The 13,335-nt window shown below is 42.7% G+C and overlaps 1 protein-coding gene across 15 annotated transcripts in view; it reads left to right on the forward strand.

Annotated features, from left to right (window-relative positions):
* Positions 1-13,335, forward strand: part of AGK (acylglycerol kinase) — a 94,605-nt gene that overhangs the window by 15,540 nt on the left and 65,730 nt on the right. For 8 of the 15 annotated variants that reach the window (XR_012334123.1, XM_073810007.1, XM_073810006.1 and 5 more), the window contains one exon: positions 5,385-5,498. The exons of the other annotated variants lie outside the window; for them this stretch is intronic. Coding sequence is in view for 7 of the 8 variants with exons in the window: in XM_073810007.1 (XP_073666108.1) it covers positions 5,385-5,498 (114 nt within the window). In the remaining variant the exon portion in view is untranslated. The remainder of the gene's footprint in view (positions 1-5,384; positions 5,499-13,335) is intronic. 15 annotated transcript variants of the gene reach the window in all.

Below are 13,335 nucleotides of genomic sequence, written 5' to 3' on the forward strand. Positions count from 1 at the left end.
TTTTTCACTTCTAGAACTTTATATAAATGGAATCATATAACGTAACCTGTATTGTTTTTTGTAAGCCTTCTTTCTCTTAGCATAATGGCTTTGAGATTCATCCATATTGTTTTATTTATCTGTAGTTCATTCCTTTTTTTTTTTTTTTTTTTTGCTGGGTAGTATTCTAGAAGATAAGCATAAAATAATTATAATTTTACACTTATAGAATTTTAAGTTCCTTGTTCTTGATTTCTAACAAGCACATAATAGTGAACATAATATTTTATATTTCTAATTTTAAAAAGCAAGCAAATTATTGTATTATATGTATTTGACTTTTTCTTTCCTTTGAGAGGAAAATAGTGTCTCCTGATACAGGATTCACATGCCAGTAGTAATAATTGGCTGTATTTCAGTGTTGATTTTAATAAGGACCATGGTTTGATAGAGTAAATTTCCATTTGCTTTTAAGGAAACAAGGCTCTTTCTGCAACAGCTTTGGAAGAAATTGCATATGTTATTGTATCTGCCCCAGTTTTGGCTGCTGTCTTTAACTTGTCTTTTGGCACAGGTATTCTTTATCTGCAGGCATCATTTCATGTTGCTGTATTTATAAGTTTTCTTCTCCTGTGGGAATTCCTCTCCTTTTTTTCTCCCTTCCCCTCAGTTTCAAGGAAGAGAACCTGTGAGATTTTTTTCTCTGCATCATCTCCCCCACAGCAGGTCGCAGCAGGAACAGCAGAGGCTGCTCTCAGGACTCTGGTAAGAGCAACTGAAGAGGAGGAAATGACCCTCTTTGCTGAAAGTAAAGAGAATTTAAGTATTGCTCATTCCTCTTCAACTGCTCTTCCCAAGCTTTCGGGGTTCCCTGGGGGAGATCGAGTTTCAGGTTGTTCAGTTCATCATGTCAGCAGTTACCTGCAGTGGTCCTTCTCTCATTTGGAGCCCTTTCAGTAGCAAGGAGCCTGCTAACAGAGAGTGACGTAAGAAAGGAGGCACTTCTAACAGTGTGACCTTGGGCGCTCTAAGCCTCAGGTTCATCTGTAAAGTGGGGATAATACCAGTTCCTCACTGGACCATTGAAGGATTAAGATAACTGGGAAGCTCTTAGCGTAGTGCTTGATTGATACCAGGGTTCAATACACGCTGGTAATTGTGAATTAATTTGATATAATGTTTACTCAGTTACTTTGGGAGTTAAAACGAATTACTGCTGGTATCTGGGCAATGAGTGATTCGAGAGACAGCCAATGGGGAAGGAAGACCAGGATCTGCCAGATGGTGTAATGAGATCTCAGCCTTTTGTTTATTTCACCTTCCATGGGTAACAAGACAGCTTGGAAAAGTGTAATTTCAAGCGTGACAGAACGTAACCACAGAAGAGGCGGGGCCTAAGTAGTTAAAAGCCGCGAGCCGTGTCGGAACCCTTTTCTGTCTCATTTGAGCTCAGAGTGTTCCTTTCGTCACTGGGGGCCTTGTCCTTGCGCACCCTGGCTCTGGCCTCTCTGCTTGTGATTTTGGCCGGTGAGCCCTTCCGCAGCTTCTCAGCTCATCCTCGTGGCTCAGCAGTTGGCCGTAGCTCTGCTCCTGCTTAGTTCTGGCTCCTGTTTCTCAGCTTCAGCCTTTGGCTCAGTGCTTCTGGCACCACTTCTGCCACCCGCCTTGGCCTGTGCCCCAGGACTCCCTCCTGTTTATTTCTGTGGAGCGTCTAGCCTCTCAGCCAGAACCCCTGGTTCCTTCTCGGAGAATCTTAAATCCCACAAACACTATACCTCCCTTAACGTGAAACTTGCAAAGCAATTGTGATACTATAGTAAGTCCCCTACATATGAACCTTCAAGTTGCGAACTTCCAAAGATGCGAACAAGCATTCGCACGTTCCGTCATGTAAGTGAGTTCACGAGTCTGGCGTACATTGTCACATGCGTGCGTCCTCTACAAGTGGCTGTGTTTTTGTGTACTGTACGGTACTGTGTAGAGTACAGTAGTATAGGATCTTTATTTCAACCCCGGGATGTCCGGAAGGAAGTGTAAAAGCAGTGGTATAGAGCGGATTGTATTAGTTGGGTACCTAGGCTAACTTTGTTGGACTCACGAACAAATTGGACTTAGGAACGTGCTCTCGGAACGGAACTCGTTCATATGTACGGGACTTACTGTATAGCAATGGTCCTGGGCCATGGGTCTCTAGGTTTTTATTAATACTGGAGTTTTTTTTTTTCCCTCTGAACAGAGGAACATTAATCTTGGTTACTATATTGTAAACATTGGTGGGAGCCCACCTTTCAAGTTCTGTGGTCAGACAGTTGCTTAGAAGGAAAACTAAATGGTTATGAGTTGGCCTGAGGGGTATGTTCAGTGTCATTCAGTTTTAGTAGTGGCAATAATGATGATAATCACTAACCCTTAATCAGTGCTTGCCGTGTGTCAGTTCTCAGCAATTTACATTTATTAGCTCATTTTGTCTTCCAAACAACTTCGTGAGATGGTTGTTAATCTCATACTAGTGTGAGATTAATAGCCCTACAAAGATGAAGAAATTGAGGGACAGCAAGGTTGAGTAATTTGCCCAGGGTCACACGGCTGGTCAGTGTCAGGGCCCCGATTCAAAACCAGGGCCTCCTCGTCACCTCTCAGAATGGCTCCTGTGTCTTAGGTAGCATGAGAGATGAACTATACACTGAGGTTGTCTTAGGCCTCCAGCCCCATAGGGCGTAAGACGGATGATAGAATGTCGTGCTTCTAATCGGGCTTCCTTCTGAGTCAGCTGGGTCTGGGTTCAAGCCTTGCCTTTGTCACTTGCTGATGTGTGACTTTGGGCAGGTTCTTCAAGCTTGCTAAACGTCACTCTTCTTCATCCACACAGTATCTCACAACATTGTTGTGACGTTTAAATGAGATCACCGCAGGTCCTGGCACACATTAGAAAGAGCAGCTCCTTTTATCATGGATGAATAAGGCACTCCGTGCTGTGTCCTGTTTGAGTGGCACAAAGTCAGTGTTAGGGCGCCTAAGGCAAAGAGGGCTACTTAAACATTGTTTTATCATGGAAATTTAAAACATAAAAATCGAGTAGTGCAACGAATCCCCCTGTATTGTCCCCCAGCTTCAACAGATACCAGCATTTTGCTAATCTCATCCCATCTCTCTCCTCTACTTTTTTTTTTTCTGGAATATTTTAAAGCAAATCCCAGATATATCTCATGTCATTTTACCCATAAATACTTTAGTATCTTATCTTTAATAATTAACGAATTTTTAAAAATCACAATACCATTAACATGACCTAACAAAATTAAAAATCCTTTACGTCATCTAATATTCAGTCTGTGTTTATATTTTGCCTGTCGACCCCAAATTCTCTTATGGTTTTGTTCAAGTCAATATCAACACGAGTTTCACACATTGCGTTTGATGTTTATTCTTTAGCCTCGTAAACTCTAACCCCCTCCTCCTTTCATAGTATTTACTTGTTTTAGCAACCAGGCATGTCTGCATTTGCCCTTTAGAATTTTTCATCCTCCAGATTTGGCGGTTAACTTATACAGTTCAGTGCTGGGCAGAGCCGTATCGGAATCTGAGCAAAAAGAAAAATCAGTAATACTGAGTCTGCCTTTATTTAAAACTCTGATATTGTGTTCATCATGGGTCTTTACGTTCATTTTGATTTTTTAAAATACTGTATTAAAATGTTTCTCTCCATTCCTATGTCTTCCGGTGCTCCCTTAAATTTTGCACGTGAGGCAAGTGGTTCCTCACTCCCTTCGTTCCAGTCCCGGCCATGAGTTAACTTGTTTCTCTGTCTCGCCTGTGTCTTGTCCACCGGTGATTATGTCTGGCTTCTGAAGCTTTGCTATTCAAAGCGTGAGCCGTGGTCCAGCAGCACAGCTCACTCCTGGGAGCTTATTACAAATGCAGAATCCTAGACCCCAACCCAGACCTGCTGAGTCAGAATCTGCATTTTAACTGGATCCCCAGGGGGTCTGCGTGCACAGTAAAGTTGGAGGAGCGCTGCTCTGGAGGTGTGATTCCATTCAGGGTTAGCTTGTTTGGCAAGATTTCTTACTGTATCACATCAGGAAGTACGTGGTGTCTGGTTGTCTTGCTTTTGAGGATGTTAAGCTTGATCAGTGGATTCAGATGTGATCAGCCTGACCCACCTGTTAGAAAGTTGAGAAGTCGATTCCGAGCGCTCCCTGGGGCAACATGGTGAAGAGGAGGGCAGCTAGATGGATTTGAATGTCGACTTACACTTACCAGTCTGCGACCCTGGACAAGGTGCTTCAGCTCTCTGTCTGTAAAATGGGCATCATGGTGGATGCATCTCATTGGGCTGTCATGCAGATTTTCTTAGAACCGGACCTGGCACAAAGCAAGCTCTCCATCAGAGACAGTGCTGCCTTTCCACTTTTCCTTCCTCATTAGAGAAAGCATCTTAACAAAAATGTCTTGAGTGGGGCCTTGCAGACTGGGTGGGACAGTGTTCTAGGTGACATTCATGATTTGAATGTCACTTCTAGGTGACATTCAGAAGTGCACAGTGTATTTTTGGAGATTGGCGAAGAATTTGACTTCACTGGAGTTGTTTTTTTCAGTAGAGTGTGGGGAAAGCCAGATTGGGAAAGGCTTTGACTCTAGGAAGTTTGTAGTATTTGGTGAGCAGTGAAGACTCAGTGAAGATGCTCAAGGAGAGGAGAATGTTGTGAAGTGGAGTTTAGGACATTGAATCCGTCTCCCTGCGCAAGAGACACGGGAGGGAGAAAAGTTCGAAGACTGGGAGGGCATTTCAGTGGTTCACGTAGAAGGTAGGAAAGGCCAGAGCCAGAGTGGTGGCATTAGGGGGGGAAAATAAAAGGGCGGTTATGAAGCTGTGGCAGTGTGAGCAATGCCCGAGCGTGGGCGCTGTGGGCAGACAGACTTCTGTTTGGTCTGGGTTTCGCTGCTTACTGGGCACGTCAAGTTACTTAATTCCCTTAACCTCAGAGCCTCATTTTCCTTATTGGTGAATGGGGACAGTGACGTCTTGTTTAGCAGGTTACCTGTAAGGATTCAATGAGATGGTGCATGTCACGTGCCCGGCTTAGAGTTGCCACTAGATAAATGCTGACCGTAATTATTACTAGATGATTGGGTGTCTGGCTGAAGGAGAAATCGTTTTTTAGCTTCAAGTCTAGGATAGTTGGTGATACAGAAAGAGGAAGGTTGCCAGGGAGAATTGGTTTAAGGAGGCGGTATTACATTCCCTTTTAGATGTGTTGAGTTTGAGACCCTGACAGCATGTCCAGGGGTAAGTGTGTCAGATTTCAGGGGGAAATTATGCGGGAGCCACACTTGAGTAGACCTGTGCTGTTTCTTTTGGTACAGATTATGGTTCCAATAATGCCTTGTGCTTTATTTCTCAGGATCTCTGCGGTTTCTGACCAAGCAGATGTTTTATTTTTACTTGGACATCCATTCACATTAGCCTCTGACTTTGCAGTCAGTGGTCTGGGACCCGGCTGGTTCAGCAGCAGAAGGTAGCAAGGCTCTTCCCCCTCATGGCTTTTCCTCATTCCTGATTTTGTTGCAATTTGAAGAAAGCAGTTTGTTTTGCATTTTAGCGGTTTCAGGTTTCTTCTCTCTCTGTCTCTTTTTCTGAGCACAAGCTGATGCTGAAATTTGGAGTATTAATAGGTGCTATTTAAAGAAGTTCATTTATGGGCAATTAAATAACATGCCTGTCAGCCCAGATTTGATAGGGAATAGGGGAAGCTTTTTTTTTCCCCTTTTTTTTAAGTGCAGTGAAGTTTATTTTCCCTTTCCTTTTAACTCTTTGTCATATTATTTAGAAAAGAGATTTCTTCTTTTAAAAAAACTGTTGTTTATTTTGCTTCCTTTCTGTGTTTTCCATATGTTTACTAGTGGGAGGTAGAGCGGGATGGGGTTGGACTGAGATGGAATGGCAGAGGTATATTTAAGTTATATTTTGTTTTGTAGATTTTACATAATTTTTAGGGGTATTTATATCCGTGGTTTTAGCTGCTCCAAGCACTGCAGAGAGAATAATCATAGCTGATGCTAAAATTAACCCTTCCCCAGGTAGTAACTGACATCTCAAATATTGCATGTGCTGGAACTGCAGAAATACTGACAATAGTAGCTACTAGTTTATGTGTCTATAGGTCAGAAGTTATCCAGATCTGTCCTGAATCTTGGCGCTCAAAGTAAATAATCTCTTTCTGCATGTGATTTATACAGAGCACATTGTCGGGTGGGAGGAAGATCGGAAGGGACTCTCCCTTCCTGTGCTTTCTCCCTGAATACCTGTCATAATCTCTGTGTTGTTTGTTTTCTGTCTTTTCTTTTCTTTTCTTTTCTTTTTTTTTTTTTTGCGGTACGCGGGGCTCTCGGGCCCAGCCTCTCCGTGGCATGTAGGATCCTCCCGGACCGGGGCACGAACCCATGTCCCCTGCATTGGCAGGCGGACTCTCAACCACTGCGCCACCAGGGAAGCCCTGTCTTTTCTTTTTCTATGCAAATAGGTGCAAGGACCTTGTATATAATTGTTACTTAATGTGTATTTGTTTGTAATTGTATATGCAAATGTATAATGGTTGACAGAACAGAAAGAACTAGTATTTGGGTTGCCTAGTAAAGTTAATGTTAATACAGTATGTGAAGAAAAGTATGCGGCATAGAATGTTTGAGTTGGCATGTAGGCTAAAAATGAATGGATGGAAAAAAGAGCAGAAAGTGGAAGAAGTAAATGAACCATAAGACAATGTCAGAATACTTGTGAGAATTAGGTAGGGGTAGGAGTCATTGAAAAAGTGGCTAGTGGTAGCATCTCAAAGAGCGATGCCCTTTAAAGGCAGCCAAAGCCCGCACTTGAGCATAACCTAGCAGCTAGCTGCAGACGGTCCTCAGACCTCAGCTCCTGCGGATATTAATACGGCAGTGGAGTCGGAACGGAAATTGGTATTTTGGGGAAAGCTGAGGCTCGAATAAGAGGGTGAAAATAGAAAAAATTCATGTTCTAAGAGGAGAAAGAGAGACAATTTAGGCTTCCTACATGTCCATTTCTCTTGGTCAATGGAATGAGGGAATAAGCAGCAGAACCCATTTCCATCTCTCTGGCTGATGGAAAGTTCTACAGAACAGACCCAAATGATTGGTTTATTATGTGAGAGGAGCCCTCAGGGGATGCCATTTTTCATTAAGTCATTTCCTATCCTGAACTGGAGAGAAGTTTTGTGGAGAAAACCCGAGGAATTAGAAGGTACTTGAAATATTTAGAAGTAGTGGCGTGTTCCACTTAAGCACACATGTATAGACTAAAATGGCTGGGAACAGGTGAGATTGGAGGAAGATAGCTTTTGGATTTCTATATTTCAGAGAGAAAGAATAAGCACTGGTTCAGCTAGAGCTTTGTGCAGCTGCTAGCCATTATTATAGACGGGGCCTTCCTGCTGGGGACAGAGATTGAATCTTTGTCTGGCTAATAAGTGTTTTTGAATTAATGCGTAAAGAGTGGGGTCAGATTTAGTTGGGCTTTTTCCTAAGCCTACTTGCAGGGGATAAGGTAATCATTATAGTTATCAGTCGTGAATTGAGGTGACCGTAGCAGAGGCCCATGCCTGCGTGTGTGATTAAAGAGTGGACGGAGATTTATTGACTGCTTTTTGTGGCATTCGGGGATGCCCGTAGAGAACAGAGTAGAAGCAGAGTGTTGCGAGAAAAAAGGCCGTTGTTGAGAATGAGAAGGCTTAAGTTCTCCTGCTCAGTCTTTGAGTAACTTCTGTCTAACGATGGGCAAATCCCCAGGCCAGAATTTTCTCAGACTAGATCAATTGGGTATTTTTTAGGAGCTCAAAGGAGATGGCACTGTTGAAGGATTCCCTCATTAAGTGAACGTACCAGAATCACGTGGGGTTTAGGGATTGGCACTACATAAGAGGTGTGTGTGGGTGTGGGTGTGGGTGTGGTGTGGTGTGTGTGGTGTGGTGTGCGTGTGTGTGTGTGGGGGGGGGTGTGTGTGGTGTGGTATGGTGTGGTGTGGTGTGTGTGTGGAGTTGTGTGGTGTGGTGTGTGTGGTGTGGTGTGGTGTGGTGTGGTATGTGTGGTGTGGTGTGGTGTGGTGTGGTGTGTGTGTATCTCTTGCCAATGGAAAGTCGTGTCATTTGATTGGTGGGGATCAGCCTGTGTTGGGGGAGGTTGAAAAGCACTGGACTAGATAATTTCTGAGGCCCTGCCCAGCCTTAAACATGTTCATTGTCAGCAAATGGAACTTGGGTTTGGATGCCTTTGATAAAGGCATTTTATTTAGCTTTAAATAAAATACCTTTAAAGCTGTAGAACTTTAACACTTTGACAAAGAAATAAATAAAGATAGTAAAAACAGGGATTGTAGACTTGAAAATTAGTGTAAATGTTCAGGAAGCCATGGTTAAATAGTGGGTAAATTGATATCTCTGGGGTAAATCACACATCTTACGTATTAAATGGGGTGAAACATATTTTGACAAAGGCCTGCTGGGAGGACTGACTTTATTGAGACAAGATACAAAAGGGGTTGCTGTATCAGCTCATTCCTCAAAGAAGCTACTTTCTCTAGATTTTTAATTTCAATGGTGACTTATTCATTCTTGCTAACCATGGATTTGACTGACTCCCTCCCTCCTTCCCTCCCTCCCTCCCTCCCTCCTTCCCTTCTTTCCTTCTTTCCTGTTTTGGCAAATAACAGTCTTGGGGAAATGTTCTTGACTTGCTTTATATTATTATTAAAAATGTTTATCTTTGCATTGTTAAATATACCTAAGTACAGAAATCTATCTGGAAGGATATTCCACTCCTGGATATACATCGAAAAAAACAGAAACACTAATTTGAAAAGGTACAATGCACCCCGGTGTTCATAGCAGTATTATTTACAACTGCTAAGGTATGGAAGCAACCTAAGTGTCCATCAACAGAGGAATGGATAAAGAAGATGTGGTGTGTGTGTGTGTATATATACTTACATACATACAGTGGAATACTGCTCAGCCATAACAAAGAATGAAATTTTGCCATTTGTAGCCACATGGATGGACTTGGAGGGCATTATGCTAAGTGAAATAAATCAGATAGAGAAAGACAGATACCGTATGATATCACTTATATGTGGAATCTAAAAAATACAACAAACTAGTGAGTAAAACAAAAAAGAAGCAGACTCACAGATATAGAGAACGAACTAGTGGTTACCAGTGGAGAGAGGGAAGGGAGGAGGGACAATATAGGGATGGGGGAAAAAAGGGTTATGGGATTATATGAAATCGTGTGTGTGAAACTTGAAAATTGTAAAGCACTGTAGAATTTAAAGAATCATTCAAAAAAAACCTTAAAAAAATCATTACTGTTTTCATTGTTCTCTTGGAGTTTCTAATCAGCATACTATCCATTTTCTTCTATCCAAATGAACATTCTTCAGCCCTCAAAGATCAAGCATTCTTGTTTAAGGGGCTGCATTGCTTCCGGCTTTGCCACATGCCTTTCTCTTAGGCAGGGACAGTCAGCATTTTCCCATGAATGACAGGCTCACTGCAGCAGCCCTTGGGTGGGAAATTGGAGGTGGCATGGGCTTGAGGAGGAATCTGTAGTTTGAAACCTTTGCCGTCTTGCACACAAGACAGTCGCTTCTCAAAGGTTCATTTTCATCTTTGCTTCCGTTTCCACTCTATCCCTGCCGACAAGCAGTGGGTGCCACCACTGCAATATAATGATTAATTATTCTAGTACACTTTGATTAGCAGAAGTAGTTGTTACAAACATCTACACTTGAAATCTGTTTTGTGTAAAGCAAAAGCTGTGTTTGCGTGCATGAAGGGAAAAGCTGGCGGTGGAAATTGCTGTACAGTTTGCCTCTGGACTATAGCGGGAAGTCTTTTTTGGGAGATAGGATGGACCCATGTGATTTTTCTCTCCGTGTAGAGTTGTTATTGAAATAACAACTTATCTTATTTTGCAGTACTAAAGTAATAAATAAAACATTTACGGCTCAGAATAAATTGAGCGCAGCCCACTTCCTGTGGTAGCAGGCATCGTTCATATTTTAAAGCCTCAGGCAGGGTGACATCAGCAGATTTTTTCATTTTCTAATCCAGAAGCTTGTAATTTCTTTCTGTCAAAGAGCCCGCATTTTAGTACTGAGCAGACCTTCAGGGACTCTTTTTGATATGACTACATTTTGTAGCACCTCTTTTAAATTGTGTTAAGCTTCAATTCTCTCAGGAGGCAGCATGCTGTCGTGGAAACAGCATGGGCTTGGAATTTATATACAGTCCTTTTTTTTTTTTTCCTGGTCACAGGGTCTTCGTTTCACAATCAGATTCTTGACTCATTAGCAATCTGGAATTTCTGACACCGAACTCAGCCACTGGGACAGTTCTTACGGTGCCTCCTGGTGTACCAAAAGGAGTTCTTGACTTAGCCTTTCCAGAGGGTTCTAGTTCCATTACCCTCTCTGGCAAATATACACACGTGCGCGTGCACTCACACACACACACCTCCCTGGGTCTTCTTGATCTAGTAAAGTTCCTGTGACTGTTTGAAGTTTCCCCTCCTCTCCTGTCCTGCCCCACAGTGAGCCCTCCTCTTGCCCTTTGGTGGTCATGACACTGAAGAAGCATCCCAGCTGATCTCTTGGTTCAAGAATGCCAGATACTCCTACAAAGAATAACCTTCAGTTTATCCTCCAGAACAGAGGCTGCCTGTCTGGGCACAGGGAGTCAGTCTCTCGTGTTCAAACACTTGCCACTTATTTATTAAACAGTTATTTATTGAGTATCTTAGATTACCTACAAGAGTCTGTGCTCTGTGCTGTGGAAGAGAAAAGGGTGAATTATCCATGACTTCAAGACAGTTATAATCAAGGAGGAAAGATACGACAAGCAGCTTTGTGTGTGGTGAGGTAAGGGTGTGGGTGGTATTGTTTGGCCTCGATTTTTTTTAAAGGGAGAGGGGATAAAATGACCACATCCTTGGAGGGGAAAAGTGCAGTCCGCTCTGTCTTTTAGGAACAGCAAGGCATGCAGTTTGCCAAGAGTAGAGGCAACATCGAGAGCATGATGGGAGATAAGGGAGAGGATGCTTAGCCTCTTTCCTTGCTTGTCCACCACATCTTTCCTTTGGCTTTGAGATGAGGTGCAGTCTCCATTCACTTGGGAGTCATTTGGTGTTCTCTGTGGAGGGTCCCAACGTGCAGGGTATGTCTTCCTGCTTCTGCTTCCACCTCCTCATGGAGATGATCTTATCCCCTCTCACCCCTCTTATTACCATGTGTATCTTTAGTCAAGAGCTCTGTCTGGAATTCCAGATGTTCCAGTTGTCCCCTGGAACCTTCCACCTGCTCTCTCATCACTGCCTCAGATCGACCAGTCCAAAACTAAACTCAACTTCCTCCCTCCTCTACCTGTCCCTCCTCCTGCCTTCCATCTCTGTGACTTTTACCACCTTCCACTGCCTTCCACTGGAAGAAATGTGGGCCCCATCTTTGACCCCTCCCTTCTCATTGGTTCCCCCGAACCAGCCCTTAAGTTTACCTCCAAATGTCTGCTGAGTCTGTCTTCTCCCCGTCCCCACTACCTCCATCCTGGCTCTAGTCCTCCTCGCTGACCTGCGTTCCTGAAGAATCCTCCCTGGCTCCCTGGATTCAATCTTACCTTTGACGCTTGCCCTCTTGACACTGCAGCCAGAATGATCCTTCTACAATGTAAACCTGACCATATCAGTTCTCTTCTTAAAACCCTTTAATGGCTTCTTATGGCCCTTAGGATGAAATCCCCATTCCTTAAATAGGTTAAGAAAGGCTCTTGGTCTGGCCTGTACCTGGCTCCTCCGTGGCTTCCTGCCTGCAGCTGTCCCGAACTGCTTTCAGTTTCCTACCTTGGTCGTGATCTAGCGCTTGCAGGCTTTTCACATTCTCTTTCCTCTGCCTGCATTCTCCTCCCTATTTTCGCCTGGCTACTTTTTATTTATCTCCCAGATCTCAACTTCACTGTCCTGTAAAAAGTCTTCTCTAATTCCTTCAAGGCGAGGTTAGATGCCCCTATTATATGCCTCTTTCATGGTGCACATAAAAGTCACATCATTTGATGATCGCCAATCGAATTGCCTTTCTTCCCTTCTAAAGTGTAAACTTCATGAGGATGGGGAATGTTGGGCTTATTCACTGGTATGTCCCAGACATCTAGCACAGTGCCTGGCATGTTATCTATCAAGAAACATGTCTTTTACTATATCACTGGTATTTAGCAAGAGCTATTCTTTGCCAGTGGATCCTACGCTTCTTCAGGTCAGGACCAAATCTTGTTCATGGTGCTGTACCTGGCACCTTGTGTTAAATAAGTTTGTTTCACCAATCACTTTTGGGAGCTTTATTCCACCTGAACTTATTAAAAAAAATTATATGGTTGTAAATCTTAAGAGTTATATTAGACGAAACTAGGAAGTAATGTGATAAATTTAATAAATGTGCTATAATGTATACATCCAAAGGAGTATTGCCCATTCAGTATTGTCTGAAATTAAGAAGAGAGAGCCTTAAGGCACTTACTGTAGGGTTAGGTTGGCGTGGGTTTGAAACCCAGCTCTCCCGCTTCTCTGAGCCTGGACTTCCTCATCAGTAAGATGAGACTATAATGCCTGCCTTGGCAAGGTTGTTGCAGAGATTAAAGGTTTATGAAAAGAACTGCCATAGTGTCTGGCACACAGTAGTAGTTCTGTGAATTTTAAGTTACTTTCTATTCCACCAATGCAGCCGTTACAGAAAATGTTTTTGAAATTTCTTTTTTGAAATAGTTTTTAGAGCTTTCTGTAGACCATCAGAATATGTCAATAGGAGAAATATTTTTTCCTCTGAGGATACGTTTGATTTTTAGATACAGTTTGGTTTAGAGAGCGTGATCAACATAGTTAATACCACTTTTGATATTTAAAAAATTAAGTGTGATTATAACGAGGATTTCTTTTGTAGTGTCTAAAGTGGTACATATTCTGGCTTTCTCACAGGTGGCATCGGCAGCACGCACGTTCCATTAGACACGGTAAAATCCAGGGAATTAACGATCAAAAAATCGATTGATATTGAATAGCCGGCTGATCCAGCAGTATCAGTAAGCTTGAGAGAGCTGAGATCTTTAATAATACACTTCATCACAAGTTTAACCATCAAAATTTTACTCCTAGCAAAAAAGAATTGAGGAAAAAAATGATCCAAGGTGCTACCCATATTCTTGTATATGTTTGGGGGTCTTGTGTTTTCAGCTGGGTCCACAGGCATCAGCGTGGCTGATTCAGTAAGGAAGATGGTATCTACTAGTGACCCAGAGGAGC

The sequence above is a fragment of the Tursiops truncatus genome, chromosome 9, assembly GCF_011762595.2.
Source record: "Tursiops truncatus isolate mTurTru1 chromosome 9, mTurTru1.mat.Y, whole genome shotgun sequence".
Taxonomy (NCBI): Eukaryota; Metazoa; Chordata; class Mammalia; order Artiodactyla; family Delphinidae; genus Tursiops; species Tursiops truncatus.